The following is a 16,743-nucleotide window of genomic DNA, read 5'->3' as shown; positions in this document are numbered from 1 at the left end:
CTAAGAGAACCGGGAGCTCTGCAGAGTGTAAACTACGTCAACGGGGGGGGAGGGGGGGGAGGGGACAGGAGAGACCTGTTAGAACGGATCTTGCATCTTGTGTTTATCAGAGGAAACTCAACAACAGAGATAGGAACTTGAACGAGATAAGATTCAGGTTACTCACTTGAGCGTTTTTTGTTCAAGGCCATTTCCTCTGGCGTCCCCAACACAATCCCAAGTGCATGCTATACAGGGTCCTGGGCGGGAAGCCTGCTTCTCCCTCTCACACTCCCCTTGCTCGTGTTCCCTCTCTCGCTGTCTCTCTCTGTCAAATAAATAAATAAATAAAATCTTTAAAAAAAAACAAAAAACTCCAAAAACTGTAATGCTAAGAAAGGCAACAAATCAGCAACTGAACCCGAACTCACTTCAGAGAAAATTAACTCCATTGACTAAGAATGCTTTATAGACGTAAGTACAAGAACACTCATACAATATATCCAATATAATACATCCATAAATACAAGAAAGGAAGTACAGAACAAAACAGGCATAAACAAAATGAGAACAGGTGGATGTAAAAAATAATTGTATTTATTTCCTAGGGCTGCCATAATATATTGCAACAAAGTGAATGGTTTTAATGCAACAGAAATTTATTTCCTTATAGTTCTGGAAAACAGAAGTCCAAAATCAAGGAGTTGACTGGGCCATATTCTCTCTGAAGGCTCTAGAAAAGAATCTTTCCTTGCTTTTCCCTCCTTTCTGGTGGCCTCTAGCAAACCTTGGCATTCCTTCACCTGTAGTACACACCCAGGTATTGCTATTAGAGAAATGAAAACATATGTCCACAAAAAGCCTTGTACAATAATGTTTGTAGCGGCTTTATTCATAATAGCCACAAACTGAAAATGTCTCAACAGGAGAATGGATTAAAAAAAAAAAACTATAATAAACTCATTCATATAATGATTTTAAAAATGCAAACACAAAGGACTATGTACTGTAACAGCACTGTGAAGATACTTAATAATACCGAACTGTACGCTTAAAAATGATTAAAATGGTAAACTTTCATTATGCATATTTGACACCATTAAAAATAATAATACGAAAGACTATTTACTGGATAATTCCATTTATATGAAGAAGTTCAAGAAGAAAAAACACTAGAGTGATAGAGGTCTGAATGGAAAATATTTCTGGGCAGGGGGTGCTATCTGTCAAGAGTATATGGGATCCTAAATATTGGAAATGTTATGTATTTTAATCTGGTGATGGACCACAGATCATTACATATTTAGATATTGCATGTATTGTGTGATTATAGATAATGTATACTTAGAATCTAGCACTTTCCTGTAAATATGCAATATATCAAAAAACCATAGTAGGAAATGGAGAAATAGCAATGAGAGTTGAAAGCTGACAGAACTCAGGAAAAATGCAGAAGAAAAAAAAGTCATTACAGCAATGACCGTCAAACTGGAAAGGACAATTGTGCCGAAAACTAGTAAGACAAATAAGGTATAGGAATGAGTAAAGAAAACAAAATCAAATTAAATAAAATGTTTTTATAAAATTAGAATATAAGGGGTTCCTGGGTGGCTCAGTCGTTAAGCGTCTGCCTTCGGCTCAGGGTGTGATCCCAGAGTCCTGGGATCAAGCCCCACATCAGGCTCCTCTGCTGGGAGCCTGCTTCTTCCTCTCCCACTCCTCCTGCCTGTGTTCCCTCTCTCATTGGCTGTCTCTCTGTCAAATAAATAAATAAAATCTTTAAAAAAATAATAAAATAAAATTAGAATATAAGTTGTGGCTACATGGGTGTGTTCATTTTGTGAATTCAGTGAGCTATGCATTTATGATTTGTGCAGTTTTCATAGGTGTATTTTAACTCAATAAAAATGTTTATTAAAGTAAGTATTGGGGGCACCTGGGTGGCGCAGTTGTTAAGCATCTGCCCTCGGCTCAGGGCGTGATCCCAGCGTTCTGGCATCTAGCCCCACATCAGGCTTCTGTGCTAGGAGCCTGCTTCTTCCTCTCCCACTCCCCCTGCTTGTGTTCCCTCTCTCACTGGATGTCTCTCTCTGTGAAATAAATAAAATCTTTAATAAAAAAATAATAAAAAATAAAGGATTGGCAGAAAAAAATATGGAGGTGAAAGACAGGCAAGCAATATCCAGTTCTGAGTTCCCAATGCAGAAAATGGAAATACAGAAAGAGAACATATATATCAATCAATACATAAGACAATTCTCTAAAATTAAAAAAGGACTTGAATCTCTACATTCTTAAAAAAGATTTTATTTATTTATTTATTTAAGAGAGAGAGGAAGAGGGAGAAGCAGACTCCCCACTGAGCAAGGAGCCCAAGGCCGGGCTCAATCCCGGGACCCTGGGATCATCGCCTGAGCCAAAGGCAGATGCTTAACTGACTGAGCCACTCAGGCATCTCTTGAATTTGTACCTTCAAAGAATACACTTTGTACCAGGAAAAATAGTCTCAAAACTGTCACTCTTGAGACATATTCAGGTAGAGGTGCTGAGTTCTAAGGAAAAAGAAGTAATACTATGGACAGCCAGACAGAAAGTTCAAGTCATTTATAAGAGAAAATTTGGACTAGATCAGTCATTGTTGAGCATTCAATGCTATAAGGCAATTGAGCAAAACTTATTTAAGAATAAAGGCCACAGAGGGTGCCTGGGTGGCTCAGTCAGTTAAGTGTCTGCCTTCAGCTCAGGTCATGATCCTGGGGTCCTGGGATGGAGTCCCGCATTGGTCTCCCTGCTCCACAGGGAGCCTGCTTCTCCCTCTGCCTCTACCTCATTCTGTGTCTCTCATGAATAAATAAACAAAATATTGGAAAAAAAAAAAAAGAATAAAGACCACAAAGGGTGACTGGGTGGCTCAGTCTGCTGAGCGCCTGTCTTCTGCTCGGGTCGTTATCCCTGGGTCCTGGGATTGAGCCCTGCATCCGGCTCCCCGCTCAGCGTGGAGGCTGCTTCTCCCTCTCCTTCTGCTGAATAAAAGCCGCAGATCAGCCATTTTTACCACATCAAGAACACCAGAATATTGTTCCTATGAGTCATTCTTCAAGAAATTTTTTTCTTTGGACTCACATATTTGCCTCTGAGAAAAATAATCTCATGCAGCTTCATGTCTTATTAAATCCTCTTTCCCATTTGGTATCCCCCTTTGTCACAATCTTAAATGTCTAGTCCTTCAAACTTCTGGAAACCCTAAATTTCTAGTCCTAAATGGCTGGATTCATCACTGTCAGGACCCGCATTACGATACCTAGCTAAAATAATTATTGATACTTAATTTTAAAAAGCAACGTGTTTACACAAATCACTTGTTTTTCCTAACTTTTTATTTTGACATAATTTTACCCTTAAATGTTACATGGATACTTTCCCCTTCCTCCATGCAGTGACCTGGTTTGAGGGGGACTGTGGGGACTGACGCACCCATCTTCAGCCACAAGGAGGCAGGACACATCTAAAGTTGTAGGGAGAAGCTGGGTGCCTAATAACTTATGTAGCCCACATACAGACCCACACTGCCTCCTTCTGGACTTTATTGTTTTTTAAAGTTTTTATTGAAATTCCAGTTAGTTTACATACGGTGTCCTATTGGTTTTGGGTGTCCAATATAGTAATTCAACACTTCCATACAACACCTTTAAATGAGACAAATTTATACAGGTACCCCGACCCCACCACTCTTTCAAAAGTTCATGATATACCACTTCACTTTTACAAAAGACCAACATTAGTACCTGCTTAACCAAAAGAAATCTGAAGAGGATTTTCTCTTTTATGAGAAAAAAAGCAAAAACAGAGCTCAGCATTTGTTTTGCAGCAAGCCCTCATAGAGACAGTGAGCACTGTCAGCAGCAAGAGTGACGTCACCAAGTCCCTTCCCCAGGAACTACACTCAGCATCGCAGCCACAAGCCACCAGAGCTTTGAAATGTGTCTCTGAGCATCTGCACTTTATCTCGATTTATTTTGTGCATCCGTTAGCAAGATGTGTCCTAAGGTATCAGAAAATCCTAAGAGAGGTAAGTTTTAGGGTCTGGTAGTGCTCAAAACATTTTCCATATAAAATAATGTAATTGCTTCTTCGATTTACATCATTTCGGCTTACCGAAGATTTTATAGAAATGCCCTATTTTCAGATATTGGGGGCAACCTATATCCTAAAGAGTTACAAAGATAGTACAAAACATCCTCATATGCCCTCCTCCAGAGTGCCCGATTTACCACTTTTGCTTATCATTCTCTCTCAGAGCCAATGTGTGACTTGGCTATTTTGCCAAAAGAAAAGCATCTCCCAGAAAGGGGCTGCTTCTTTTGTCTGGGTCCCATAAGGAGACCACATGGACCAAAGCCACAGCTAATATACAACTGACGTAAAACATATACAATAGACTTTTCTATCATAAATATGATATTTGGGGGATTGTTTGATACTTCAGCATTACCTGGTGAAAGCCTACTGATACAAGTTCTGGTTGCCAGCCACGCTGGTACTTCTAGACTGTGTATTGGGTCCTGTAACTCATCTTGCCCTTTGGAATAAAGACTTGATGTGTGCTTGAAAGAGACAAGGTCTTTCAGAAGGAATGGGGCCAAGGAACAGAACCAGCTCCTGAACCCCTTAGTATTCTAGGCGAAGGTAAAATTAGAAGGCAGGAGAATAACAAAGAAGGAAACACCAAGCAAAAGCATATAGCCCTAAAAGAATGGGGAAATTCCTATGAATGTGTTTGGTTTTCTATCCTTTTCTTTTCTTTTTTTCTTTTTTAAGATTTTACTTATTTATTTAGAGAGAGAACTCGAGCTGGCACAGGGGCAGGGAGTGGAGGGGGAGAGAATGGGAGGGGGAAAGAATCTCAAGCAGACTCCTCGGGGAGCCCAGAGCCTGGAGCCCAACAAGGGCTCGATGTGGGGCTTGATCTCAAAACCCTGAGATCATGACCAGAGCCAAAACCAAGAGTCAGACACTCAACCGACTGAGCCACCCAGCAACCCCTTCTATTCTTCTCTAAGCAACAGTGACTGTCCTGTCTTGAGCTGGTTAGGATCCTAGTATCTGGATGAAGGGTGCTAAGATCCCAGAATCTAGACGGAGAATCTATAAGTGAAGAGGACGCACCTCCCTGAGACACAAAAATCCAAATTATTCAAAGGGATATAAAGGTGCTAGCCTTTGTTCTGCGATATCTGCAACTTCAAATTTCGACTCTTCAGTTTAGGGAGAGAGAACCTTTCGAAGGAAAGCATCAGGATACCTTTCCTAAAAGCAAGGTCATAGAGCTGAGTGGGAAAGGGGAGAGTTGCTGTTGTTCATATTAGACATCTATTCATTACTCTTCTGCTTGAAGTGTCTTCCTTTTGGGGAGTTTCCCTCCCCTTTCTGTGCAGTTGTGTTGGGTGGTCGACTCCTGACTGTTTGTCTATCACAACCCATTTTGCTACTACCGCCACAGAGCCCATCGCATACATGACCCACGCTAGGTCCATCTCACAGGAATGGGAATCTGGAGTGGAATTCCAAAGGGCTGGAGGAAGAAGGGGCTGGATTATTCCGTGGCAGTGGGATTAACCTGAGTTACAGAGAGCTCTGGAGCTCACCTGGTAACTGTCTTTCATGAAGCCTGATTGATTTCTCCTTTGGTAATGTGAGCTATTGGCAATCTTGCCAGGCACCCCACCCCTTTATGTGAACAGAATCGGTTTCTGTTATTGAAAAGCCAAGAACCTTAAATGTTATGGAAACTGGTACCAGAAAATGGGCATCCTTGGGGAAATGTGGGGTGTTTGGAATAAGTTATTTGGCTAATAGGAGGCAAAAGAATCTGAGACTCCATTAATATTCGCAGGCACTGTTCTTTCACTAAGAGTGGGGCTCTGGGAGTCAAGTAGTCGTTGCACCAACCAATTTAAATGCTGAAGAATGGTGGACAACCAGGCATGAGGGCTTTTTTCCACCCAACATATAACTTAAAACAAGAGAAGGAGATCAAATCTCAAAATTTCACCTTGGTGATATTCCAGTTTCTTCTGTGACTTTGACAAACGAGCAAATAAACAACAACAACAAAAACCAAAAGCAATTCCTATCTAAAGCTGTCAGACGGAAGAGGCACAAACCAAACCCAGAAACTGATTCTGTGAGTTGGGTTCGCAAGTCTAAGTCTTTCTAAGTCTTTCATATGAAGGTTGGAGAAGTGAGCAGAAGGCAGCGCACCCTGGCCAGTGGAAAAGGCAACATTTAAGAGGCTCTGTAAGACTGAATGCAATACATCTCAAAGATGCACTGGTGCCCAGACCAGTGGCATCGGCATCCCCTGGGAACTTGTTAGAAATGCAAACTTTCAGGGCGCCTGGGTGGCTCGGTCAGTCAAGTGTCTGCCTTTGGCTCTGATCATGATCTCGGGGTCCCGGGATCGAGTCTCCACATTGGGCCCTCTGCTCAGTGGGGAGTCTGCTTCTCCCTCTCACTTTGTGATCTCTCTCGCTGCTGCCCAAATAAATAAAAATAAAATCTTAAAAAAAAAGAAAAGAAAAGCAAATTTTCTAGCCCTACCCCAGGCCTACTAAATCAGAAACTCTAGGGCAGGCACAGGTCTCTGGGGTGTGGCGTGTCCTCTAGGGGACGCTGATGAAAGTTTGAGAGGAACTGACGTAAAGGAACTGAAGACCTCAAACCATCCTGAAATAACTCCTCACCCTGCTTTCTTTGGCCGAGGACACTTTGCCACCTTTGCTTGTGAGAACTAATTATTTCCCTCAGAAGCCAAGCCACACTGTTGCTATGGCAACCAGCTACATTTCCATGGCCTTGGTAGGGGAAGAGGAAGGCAATCCCGAATATTAGTACATCAGAGTTGGAAGCCTAGAAGAAGTTGTAGAAATTGGCCAACGTATATCCTCCCAAATTGGGCGAATGTGGGAATAGACTGTGAGGTTTCTAGATCAGGAGCATGGTCCCTATCGTCTATCCGGCGGAACGTATAGATCCGGGCACCTCCCGGAGATTGTGTATTCAGAGTAGAACAAGTTGGGGAAAGATTGTCCAATGTAAACGTGCACTGAACTTTGTCCCACAACAAACGATATCCCCAAAGCCAGAAATCCCTTAACAAGTATAAAGGAAGGAATTCAGACACGTGAGAAAGAGGGAATAAAGGATTGGATAGATGATGCTCGCAAGGCCAGGCTCCTCTTCACCACATCTTTGATATAAACTTTCATTTTAGTAACGAAAAGTATAGGTTGTTAAGGGGTATCCGTGTGGCTTTATGGCAGGAAGGTGAAGCCGCCCTGCGTAGTTTGAGCACTGAGATAATTGCACTCAACCTGATGCTTGCAAAATCACTGAAAGAGATGGGGGAGTGTGGGGAGGGGGTAGCCCCAGAGCTGTGAAATTCTGGAGTTTGATCCTCTGATAAGAAAAAAAGCCGCGGTTGTCTCAACCGCCCCTTGATAGAGTTGAAAGCTGCAATAGGCACGCTTAGGTCAGTGGCTGACTTTACCTCCTGACGCTCTGAGCATGGCCTTGTTTGCCAGCAAGAACAGCAGCGGAAGAGCTTCTGTCCCACGTCTCTCTTTCATGTCATTCAAGAGTGTGTCTAATTGGCAGAAACCAATTTGCTTCCAGAATATGAGCTGGAAAGGGGTCAGGGAAGCATGGTTTTTAGCTTCCCAGCCTCATCAGAGCCGGAAGTTACATTGAAGGCAGGAGGCATGCAGGCATGGTGAACTAATTCTGTACCCACCTCCCATGAGAAGGGACAGCTCTGCACAAAAACTTTCTCTAGACTCAGAACGCTGGGTGCAAGAGCTGTCACCGGGATGCACTCCCAGATCCCAGGGGCAGGGGAGGAGCTCAAGATGTGTGTGCCCACGTCGAAGCTGCTACCCACCAGGCGTAAACTCAGCTTGGTTATCCTAGCAGGCAGTACCGTGGCCAGGATAATCAGGTTCCAGTAAAAATAGCCTGACCCCCGTGAACATCCGGTTGTGATCAATTAATCAGGTGGCTCCCAAGTACGGCATGTCAGGAAACCATAAGTCCTTATTTGATTTGTATGATCCCTTCCCTACCCCCTCCCCAACCCCCCACCAAAAGGCCAGGACTGAGCCCTCTTCCTTGACAGTGAGGTTTGGGTTTTTGTTTCTGTTTTTAGCCTATCTTCCAGATCCGAGTTAGTTCAAGGCAGTGTGTTAATGGTTCAGTTGAATTGCAAGTTGAAATTGCCACCAGGCCATTTCACTACTCAGGCCACCGGAAACCCCACAAGGGAGGTATGGTTTTCTGTGGTGGTTTCAAAATACGGGCTCGAAATCTCTGATGCTTCCTCCCTTCAAAAGTCAAACCTAAACCTGCTTTTCCCCCTTGGATGTAAGTCAAAGTGACTTGCTTCTAAACAGCAAATTTCCCTCTAAGCCCTACTTGCACTGCATCTCACAAATGTTGGTAAGTTCTGTGTTTATTTAGTTCCAAATTAAATTTTTCTCCTGAGATTTCTTCTTTGAGCCATGTCCTATATAGAAGTGCTTTGTTTAATCTCCAAATATCTTGATATTTTCCAGCTATCTTTCTGCTATTGGTTTCTAGTTTAATTCTGTTGTTATCTGAGAACATATTTTGTATGATTTCTATTCTTTTACGTTTGTTAAGGTGTGTTTAATGGCCCAGAATGTGGTCTATCTTCCCGAACGTTCCGTGTGAGTTTGAGAACATATATTCTTCTGTTGTTGGATGGAGCAGAGTTAAACGTTGAACAACATGGGTTTGAACTGTGCAGGTCCATTTATACATTATTTAAAAAATAAATACAGGACAGTACTGTAAATTTTGTATTTTCTCTTCCTTATGATTTTCTTTTCTCCTTTTTTAAAGATCTTATTTATTTATTTGACAGAGAGAGGGAGTGAGAGAGAAAGGACAAGCAGGAGGAGTGGCAGGCAGAGGAAGAGGGAGAAGAAGACTCCCCACTAAGCAGAGAGCTTGACACAGGGCTCGATCCCAGGACCCTGAGATTAGGACCTGAGCTGAAGGCGGATGCTTAGCCGACTGAACCACCCAGGTGCCCCTAAATAGTTTCGTAAAATAGAATTATTTAATTATCACAGCCACTCCCTGCTGGGCTTTGTTAATTGGTATAAGAGGTTTGACAGGATCAAGAATGTATGATTGCTGCTATGCCAAGCCAAAGCCCGCACGTTCATTTCTTCCAACTCTGCAAATGTGGGGTAATGTACTGAGAGTGGGGAACGGGGGATACAAGTAACTCAAATGGTATATCGTCAAGTAACATTAAACAATCATCCTACACACATACTCACTCCCTCACTCACTCACACTTACCACAAATGGCTACAGAGTATACACTTTGCAAAGCAATGGCCTTTCTACTTCATAAAGCCTGAAAATTCTTCCTAGAGATCTTTACCCCTCCTGCTCAGAGGATTCTTATGGGCTCTTGGATTCACTTTCAAATTTAAGAATTTTAAAATTCAACAAATTTAAAAATCTTACCAAGGCTGTCTTAGGCCTAATGATTTCAAGTAAAAACTAAAGAAAGGAATTCACATAAATCCTTATTAAACTATTACTAGGGTTGAAGCCTTGTGCTAAATAAAGTATGGTACAAAGTTGATTTGGTCAGGGAGAAGCACAAGGAAAGGCATTTTACAGTAACATGTTACCTTCCAGCAAAGATTCTGTAGTTAATCCTTTCTAAGTGAAGAACGATTTTTGCTACAGCAGACGCTAACATTTTGCATTCCGTGCACTCAAAGTCCTCAATCTGGGTCAATCTCATGTTGTTAAAATGATACATGCATACTTTCTGGATTACTCCTTATTTTAAAATACTGAATTTTACCCAACTGTCAGACCAAGCGTTCCAATTTTAGGAAAATACATCACACTACTCATGTCCCACGGCATCTCCTCTCCCCTCACTGTCAAACTTTCTACCAACAGAGAACCGTGCTTTCCGTCCTAAAGCGGACACCACCGAAAAATAAGCGGAAAAACCTACGTGGGTTTAATCCTTGTGTGCTTGCATGCAGAGTCCCTAATCCCGTTTTCCACGTCACTCAAACGTAGAGCTGCATTAGAAAGCCTCTTCAAGGTTCCTTGCATCTGCAGACTTCTGCGATTAAAATGCATCTCTTCTTGGGAGAGAATTCACATAAAGCACCCATAGTAAATTAGCTAGCTGAGAGCCAGGCCAACCGCAGGGTAGGACTGAATCTGGTTTCTCTTTGAAAAGCCTTCCCGGGGAGAACATCCCACGCCAGCAACAGAGCGCGCCCCGGCACCACGTGTCTGCACCAACAGCGGGATTGGCGGAGCACATTTTAGCGCTGCGGTCGAGACGCGCACGGTCCCGCCCAGCTGCCAGAGGAGCTGGGACGCGGAGAGGAGAAGCCGGAGGGAGATCGCAGAGGGGAGGGGGGCGGGAGGGGGGTGGGGGATCCTGAGGAGCCAGCGGCCCGGAGTCTGGGAGGGCCCGAACGGCGCCAGGCCCGCCGCGCCACAACTTGCCCAAACCAGACAGGCTTCATTCTGCGCCCTGGAAGAAGGAGCCGGCCCGCCGCTTCCCGCTCGGCTGCTCCTCCGCTTCTGTGGGCCCCGCCTGCGTCAGCAGTGCTTCTGGGGTCTGGGTCCCCAGCGTCCTCCCGTCCGCCTGCAGCGCCCGGCGCCCGCCAAGGAGCGCGCAGCTGGGGTGAGCCGAGGGCCGGGATGCGCCAGGAGCCCTCGGGAGCCCGCGGCAGACCCGGCATCTCGGTGCCGGCGTAGCCAGGGCCTCCTCCCGCTTCCCCCGGCCGCGAGCCGAGGCACTGCAGACCCCGCTGGCGTGGCTGCGGCAGCCCCCCACTCCCCGTTTCCCTTCTAACGGACAGTGCCGGTGCCTCACTGGAGCCCGTGTAAACCGGCCTTTGTCTTTGCGGGTTCGGCGGGCCACCCCGCAGTGCGCCCGGGAGCCGAGGCGCTGCGCCGGGCTGCAGCCCAGCCCCGGGATGGGGGGCGGAGGGAACGGGAAAGCGTGCCCCCTTCTTTCCTGTTCCGGCCATCTTGGGACCGAGATTCAACCAAGGGGCAAGGATGGCCAGCCCCGCGGCTCTCTGCGCCCGGAGCGGCGGCAGCGAACGTAGCCCCGCGCGCCTCCTCCTCCGACCGCAGTGGGGGCGCGCGGAGGGCCCCCCACGTTCAGCTCCGAGGGCCTGGGCCCGGAGCATGGGTGAATCCCCCTAACAGGACAGAGGCGCAGAAAATAGGAGGGATACGGGCCGGGAGCTGACATTTACTTAACTAAATGCCGAGTTGATTCAATCATTCTTTATCCACGTGTTCATTTGGCAAATTCTCAACCCTCTCTGTGCCTGACCTTTGCTAGGTGCTGAGGACATAACGGTGAGCAAGAGAAATCACTGCCCTTGTTCCCGCTGATCCTGCAGCCCAGTGGATGGAGCCCACAGTCCACAGACCTGCCAGGTCGGTAACCTGACGTCCTTTAAACAGGTTGGAAACTGAGGCATGGGGCTGACATAACTTGTTCTAGGTCAAGCTGCAAGTAAATGGAAGAATCCGTCCTTTAAACAGGTTGGAAACTGAGGCATGGGGCTGACATAACTTGTTCTAGGTCAAGTAGCAAGTAAATGGAAGAATCAAACTTTGAACCTAGGTCTGTAAGTCTTTTATGCCAGCTGCAGTGAACGGTTAATAGTTCTTTGTTTCCAAAGGCCCACTGAAAGTTATTTGGATGTAGAGTTTATATAAAGTCATCTAAAGTGTGTTCTCTATTTCCTGGATGCTTTTATATGGGTTTATGTCTAGTTCACAGTATCTGAAAAGCGCTAAAAATATTTGACATTACAACTTTGCTTTAAGTTACTCTAAATTGTATTTTCCTTTCTTCTATTCACCTATCTGGCTGTTAGGAAAGAAAAAAATTTTCCTGATGGTTGTTCCAAGCAGGGACTCCCCAGTGGATTGAGGAATGTGTGGCTTTTCCTCAACTCGTTGGTCTCTGTGGTAGCCACGGGCAGCACCCAAAGGACCCCAAGAATGAAAGGCCTGTGGTCTGCAAGTTGCTGCTAGAGATATTTTAGCCTGTCCAGATAACAGAATGCAGTTGTCCTACAAGTTCCTAAGGTAAACACCAGGACCCTCTAAAACTTGATGGTACAAAGCTGATGGTTAAAGTTCCCCTCCATATAATTTTTTTTTTAACTTCACATTTTGAGAATGTGTCCTTTTGGAAAGACAAGTAAAGTATTACTATCTGGGGAAATTCCTAGATTTGTACTTCTATAAGTATCTTATATTTAGGTAGGCAACTCATAGGGGAAGAAAAACTCCATTTTTAAAAAGTATCTTGGGTGTAAGAAATTGAGAAAGCCTGACATCAAATATAATGATGAGGTACGCCCCAAATTTAATTTTTTAAACAATTTCATTGAAGTATAATAGACAAATGCACCCTTCATTTTCAATGTACAATTGGATAAATTTTGATAAATATATATATAGCCAGGTAATCAACCAACAGCACAATCAAAATACAGAACATTTTCGTTATACCTTAGAAGTGTCTTTCTGCTCTTTTGCAGCCAATTCCCCTCCATCCCATTTAATTTTACATAGTTTTATTGCTTAACGTTTTTTTAAGTTGTGTGTGAAAGAGGGGGATGAATAGGCATTTCTAATCTCAAAACGTAAGGCTAGGATATGAGTGAGTACCCGGACAAGAGTGAATACCTGGAGGCTGGCAGCCCGGGGGGGATGTGGCTCCCTACGCCTCAGGGACAGGGAGTGTCAGCCCCAGAGCCAGGGAGGGTAGTGGCCCAGGGAGCCAGCGCCCAGGAGATGCCCTCTCCGGGTGGACGCGCTCGCCCACGAAGTCTTCTCTGGTCCCACAGGGCCTTGGGCGCACGCTGACCGCTCCGGGGCAGGCGCGCCCTTCGCTCCAGGTCCCGGCAGGGGCGCTGCCATAGCAACGGCCTGGACGCCCAGACCTTAGGCCGCCGCCGCCGCGGAAGACCCGGCCATCTCCCGCTCCCGAGGGGTGGGGCGGCGGCGGCCCGGGAGGCGGCCCGGGCCGGGTAGACGGGACCGCCCCCTCCTCGGATGCCAGCGGAGGCGGCGGATTTGCTTCCAAGCATGGTAAGAGCCGGGAAATCGGGCTGCCAGGGGATGTGGGGCTGGCGGCCGCCGCGGGTCCCCGGGACTCCCAGCTCCCGACCACCGCCACGCTGTCTCCTTCCCGCAGCCCTTCCAGAAGCACGTCTACTACCCGCTGGCCAGCGGCCTGGAGGGTCCCGACGCCCCCGCAGCTGCCTCGGCCGCGCCGTCCGGGATGGCCAGTGCCGCCCACAGCGCGGCGTCAGGCCCCCTGCCCTTCTTCCAGTTCCGGCCGCGGCTGGAGAGTGTGGACTGGCGGCGGCTGAGCGCCATCGACGTGGACAAGGTGGCGGGGGCCGTGGACGTGCTGACGCTGCAGGAGAACATCATGAACATCACCTTCTGCAAGCTGGAGGACGAGAAGTGCCCGCACTGCCAGTCGGGGGTGGACCCGGTGCTGCTGAAGCTCATCCGCCTGGCGCAGCTCACCATCGAGTACCTGCTGCACTCCCAGGAGTTCCTCACCTCGCAGCTGCACAGCCTGGAGGAGCGCCTGCACCTGAGCATGGCCGAGGGTGAGCAGAGCAAGAAGCTCCTCGCCAAGCAGGCTGGGGAGATTAAGTTACTCAAGGAAGAGTGTAAACGCAGGAAAAAGATGATCTCGACCCAGCAGCTGATGATCGAGGCTAAAGCCAGCTATTACCAGGTGGGACACTGCCCTGTGATTCCAATTCATAATCCAGTAAAACTCTTCTTCCCCACCCGCCAGGATATCGAGAGTCCTTTCCTAGATCACTGCTCCCCCCCCCCGCCCCTTTTTTTGCAATAGTTAAGCAAACTAGTAATTGTAACCGACAGGTGACATGGTTCGTTACCTTCCATAGACGACCACAGGATTAATAATTAAACAATGCCCGCTGTGCTTTATGGAAGCCGTCTAAATGCCGGTTGTTTAAGAAGCTGCATCCTTCTTCTAATCGATGTAATGAAAAATAAACCATGTAGAAATTGCTGTTGAGGTCTGCCCCCAGATGATCTGGTGTGATTAAGTTTGTGGGGGTTTTATTTCTAAATATTTTCAAACTTACAGAAGGGTTATAAGAATAGTGCAAAGAACTTCATAAACCCCTCATCCAGATTCTCCAGTTATTAACATTTGCCACATTTGCTTTATTTCCTCAGTCTCTCTCTATATACTATTATTTTTGAACCATTTGACAGTGAGTTTCAGACTCCTGACTATTTCAATGTGTATATTTCCTAAGAACAAGAACACTGCCAAATATAACAATATTAGTGATACAGAACAACAGTGTGCTTTAACTGAACAGGTAGTATTTAAAACATATTTTATTACTAAAACAACAGTATTTTAAAAATAAAAACCTCTTGCTTTTCTGCTTTTAATCTCTATTATGGGTTAGTCATTGGGCCCAAGATAAAATACTGTAATTTTTGAGTATAACAGAATCAGTGTACTTATTTTTTTATCAATTAGAGAGTCAACAATGTTTGATAAAGATAAAGATACCTTTGATAAAGATATTAAAGTAAGCAACAGGCTGACAAGATTCATTTCATGCCCTTACATTGTAGTCACTTTGGCTAAATATGAGTTAAAAGGCCTCTGTGAATGGGACGCCTGGCTGGTTCAGTCGGTAAAGCGTGCAACTCTTGATCTTGGGGTCGTGAGTTCCAGCCTTGTGGTGGGAGTAGAGTTTATTTGAAAAAAAAAAAGAAAAAAAAAGCCTCAATGGACTTAGGCACTAATGGTGTGGTTCATAGTGCTTAGGACTAACCCGACAGGAGCCTCGGAAGAAGTGTACTTTAAGATAGGTGAACAGTTAGGAGAGAATACTGTTAGAAAGCCTAGTGTTTAGCCCTGGGTACACAATCCTGAGGTATAATCCTCAAATAACACCTGATGTTGCTAATTGCCTATTTGTTTCATAAATGCCATTTAGAAACTACATATTTATAAATAATGCTGATGTGGCCTTTCGTAAATATATTTATTATGCAATGAATAGAATGGATTCTATTTCGACATTAAAAATAGTTTAGCTTGGGGCGCTTGAGTGGCTCAGTTGGTTGAGCACCCTACTCTTGGTTTTGGCTCTGGTTGTGATCTCAGGGATTGTGAGACTGAGCCCTGCATCAGGCTCTGCACTCAGCGGGGAGTCTGCTTGAGGTTCTCTTCCCCTCTCTTCCTACATGGTGCAGGCCTGCGTGTGCGCACATGCTCTCTCTCTCAAATAAATAAATGGATCTTAAAATACATTAGCTTTGGTAGTAATCAGTGAAATGTTAAAACCTATAACATACAGAAATTTTATGTTGATGAACATTTTTTCATTCTTTTAGTTACCATAGAAATAGCTGTTAGTAAAGATGTTCAAGTGTGAACGTTATACATGAATAAAGGTAATGGCTCATTTTTATCAGGTGAGTGACATCTGCCAACTTGGCCACTCAGCAAACTCTCTGAATGATAATGTTAGGTGTATGGCATGACCAGGTGTGACCACGAAAGGGTGGAAGTGACCAGACCACTTTTTCCTACTCAGTATAGTATAAATACACTCTACCGTTTTGGGTGACTTGCCATTACCTCTTGATGGAGTCTTTGAGCAGTTGAGTGCTTTGGGGTGACAGTTTCAGAGTTAGACTGCATGGGTTTAAATCCTAACTAATCCACCATGCAAGTCATGTAACACCTAGACCTCTGTTTCCTCATCTGGAAAATGAGAACGTTAGCAGTAGCTACCTTTTAGGGCTATTCTGAGAATTCCATGAGATAATGCTTGTGCGGCTTAAGGAAGTCTCAGTAAACAGCATCTGACGTGTGCATGTTGATTTCTCTTGGTAGTGAGCCCTGGCTACCTGTGATCTCTGCAAATCCTTGCACTTTTCCTAGGAGCTGAATAGTGGTCACAGTGCTGATTCTGTGAGAATCAGTGATTCAGGGAGGGGAAGTCAAGACTGCTGCTAAGAAAAGTTGGCACATGAACTAGCTGTAACTAAAATGTTACAATTATTTTAACCTCAGATTCCTGTGTTTGGGGATATTTAGCCTATGATAAAATTTACAGGAAGACCATTGATTTTGTTGAAATAGCTACTTGACCTTAGCCTGCAGTAGAGACCTCCAACAGCTGGGGAAGTCTCATGGCCATGTGTGAAGGCCAGTGTGTACCAATGATCTGGCTATCAAATTATTTTTTTTAATTAAAAATTTAAAAATACCAGTGGATCATAGCAGGACTTAGACTCATTCTAAGAAAACCTTTTGTTCTCATAGCTGGAAGACTTAGATTCCTCTCCATGCTTTAGCACCACAGGCAGATTTGGGAATCTGTTAATGAATTTCTGACCCTGGTTGCAGTTTTCGGTGTCTTGGAGTTAGAGATGAGTGTTGGGGGTAGAAAAAGCATGCATTTTTCAGTCAGAGAGACATAGTTTAAAATATGCTTTTGGGGGCGCCTGGGTGGCACAGCGGTTAAGCGTCTGCCTGTGGCTCAGGGCGTGATCCCTGCATTATGGGATCGAGCCCCACATCAGGCTCCTCCGCTATGAGCCTGCTTCTTCCTCTCCCACTCCCCCTGCCTG

At 45.2% G+C, this 16,743-nt stretch overlaps 1 protein-coding gene across 4 annotated transcripts in view; it reads left to right on the top strand.

Annotated features, from left to right (window-relative positions):
* Positions 1 to 10,541: 10,541 nt before the first annotated feature.
* The window catches only part of DZIP1 (DAZ interacting zinc finger protein 1), a 49,705-nt gene continuing 43,503 nt past the window's right edge, over positions 10,542 to 16,743 (top strand). For 3 of the 4 annotated variants that reach the window (XM_040623895.1, XM_040623887.1, XM_040623874.1), the window contains exons 1-5: positions 10,542 to 10,735; positions 11,408 to 11,505; positions 11,952 to 12,165; positions 12,933 to 13,176; positions 13,283 to 13,840. In XM_040623895.1, the coding sequence (XP_040479829.1) occupies positions 13,141 to 13,176; positions 13,283 to 13,840 (594 nt within the window). In that variant the 5' untranslated portion in view covers positions 10,542 to 10,735; positions 11,408 to 11,505; positions 11,952 to 12,165; positions 12,933 to 13,140. The remainder of the gene's footprint in view (positions 10,736 to 11,407; positions 11,506 to 11,951; positions 12,166 to 12,932; positions 13,177 to 13,282; positions 13,841 to 16,743) is intronic. The other variant, XM_040623880.1, reaches the window with a different exon arrangement.

Source organism: Ursus maritimus, unplaced genomic scaffold, assembly GCF_017311325.1.
Source record: "Ursus maritimus isolate PB19 unplaced genomic scaffold, ASM1731132v1 scaffold_10, whole genome shotgun sequence".
Classification (NCBI taxonomy): domain Eukaryota; kingdom Metazoa; phylum Chordata; class Mammalia; order Carnivora; family Ursidae; genus Ursus; species Ursus maritimus.
The sequence above is the reverse complement of the archived record's forward strand: the minus strand, read 5'-3'. Positions and strand labels throughout refer to the sequence as shown.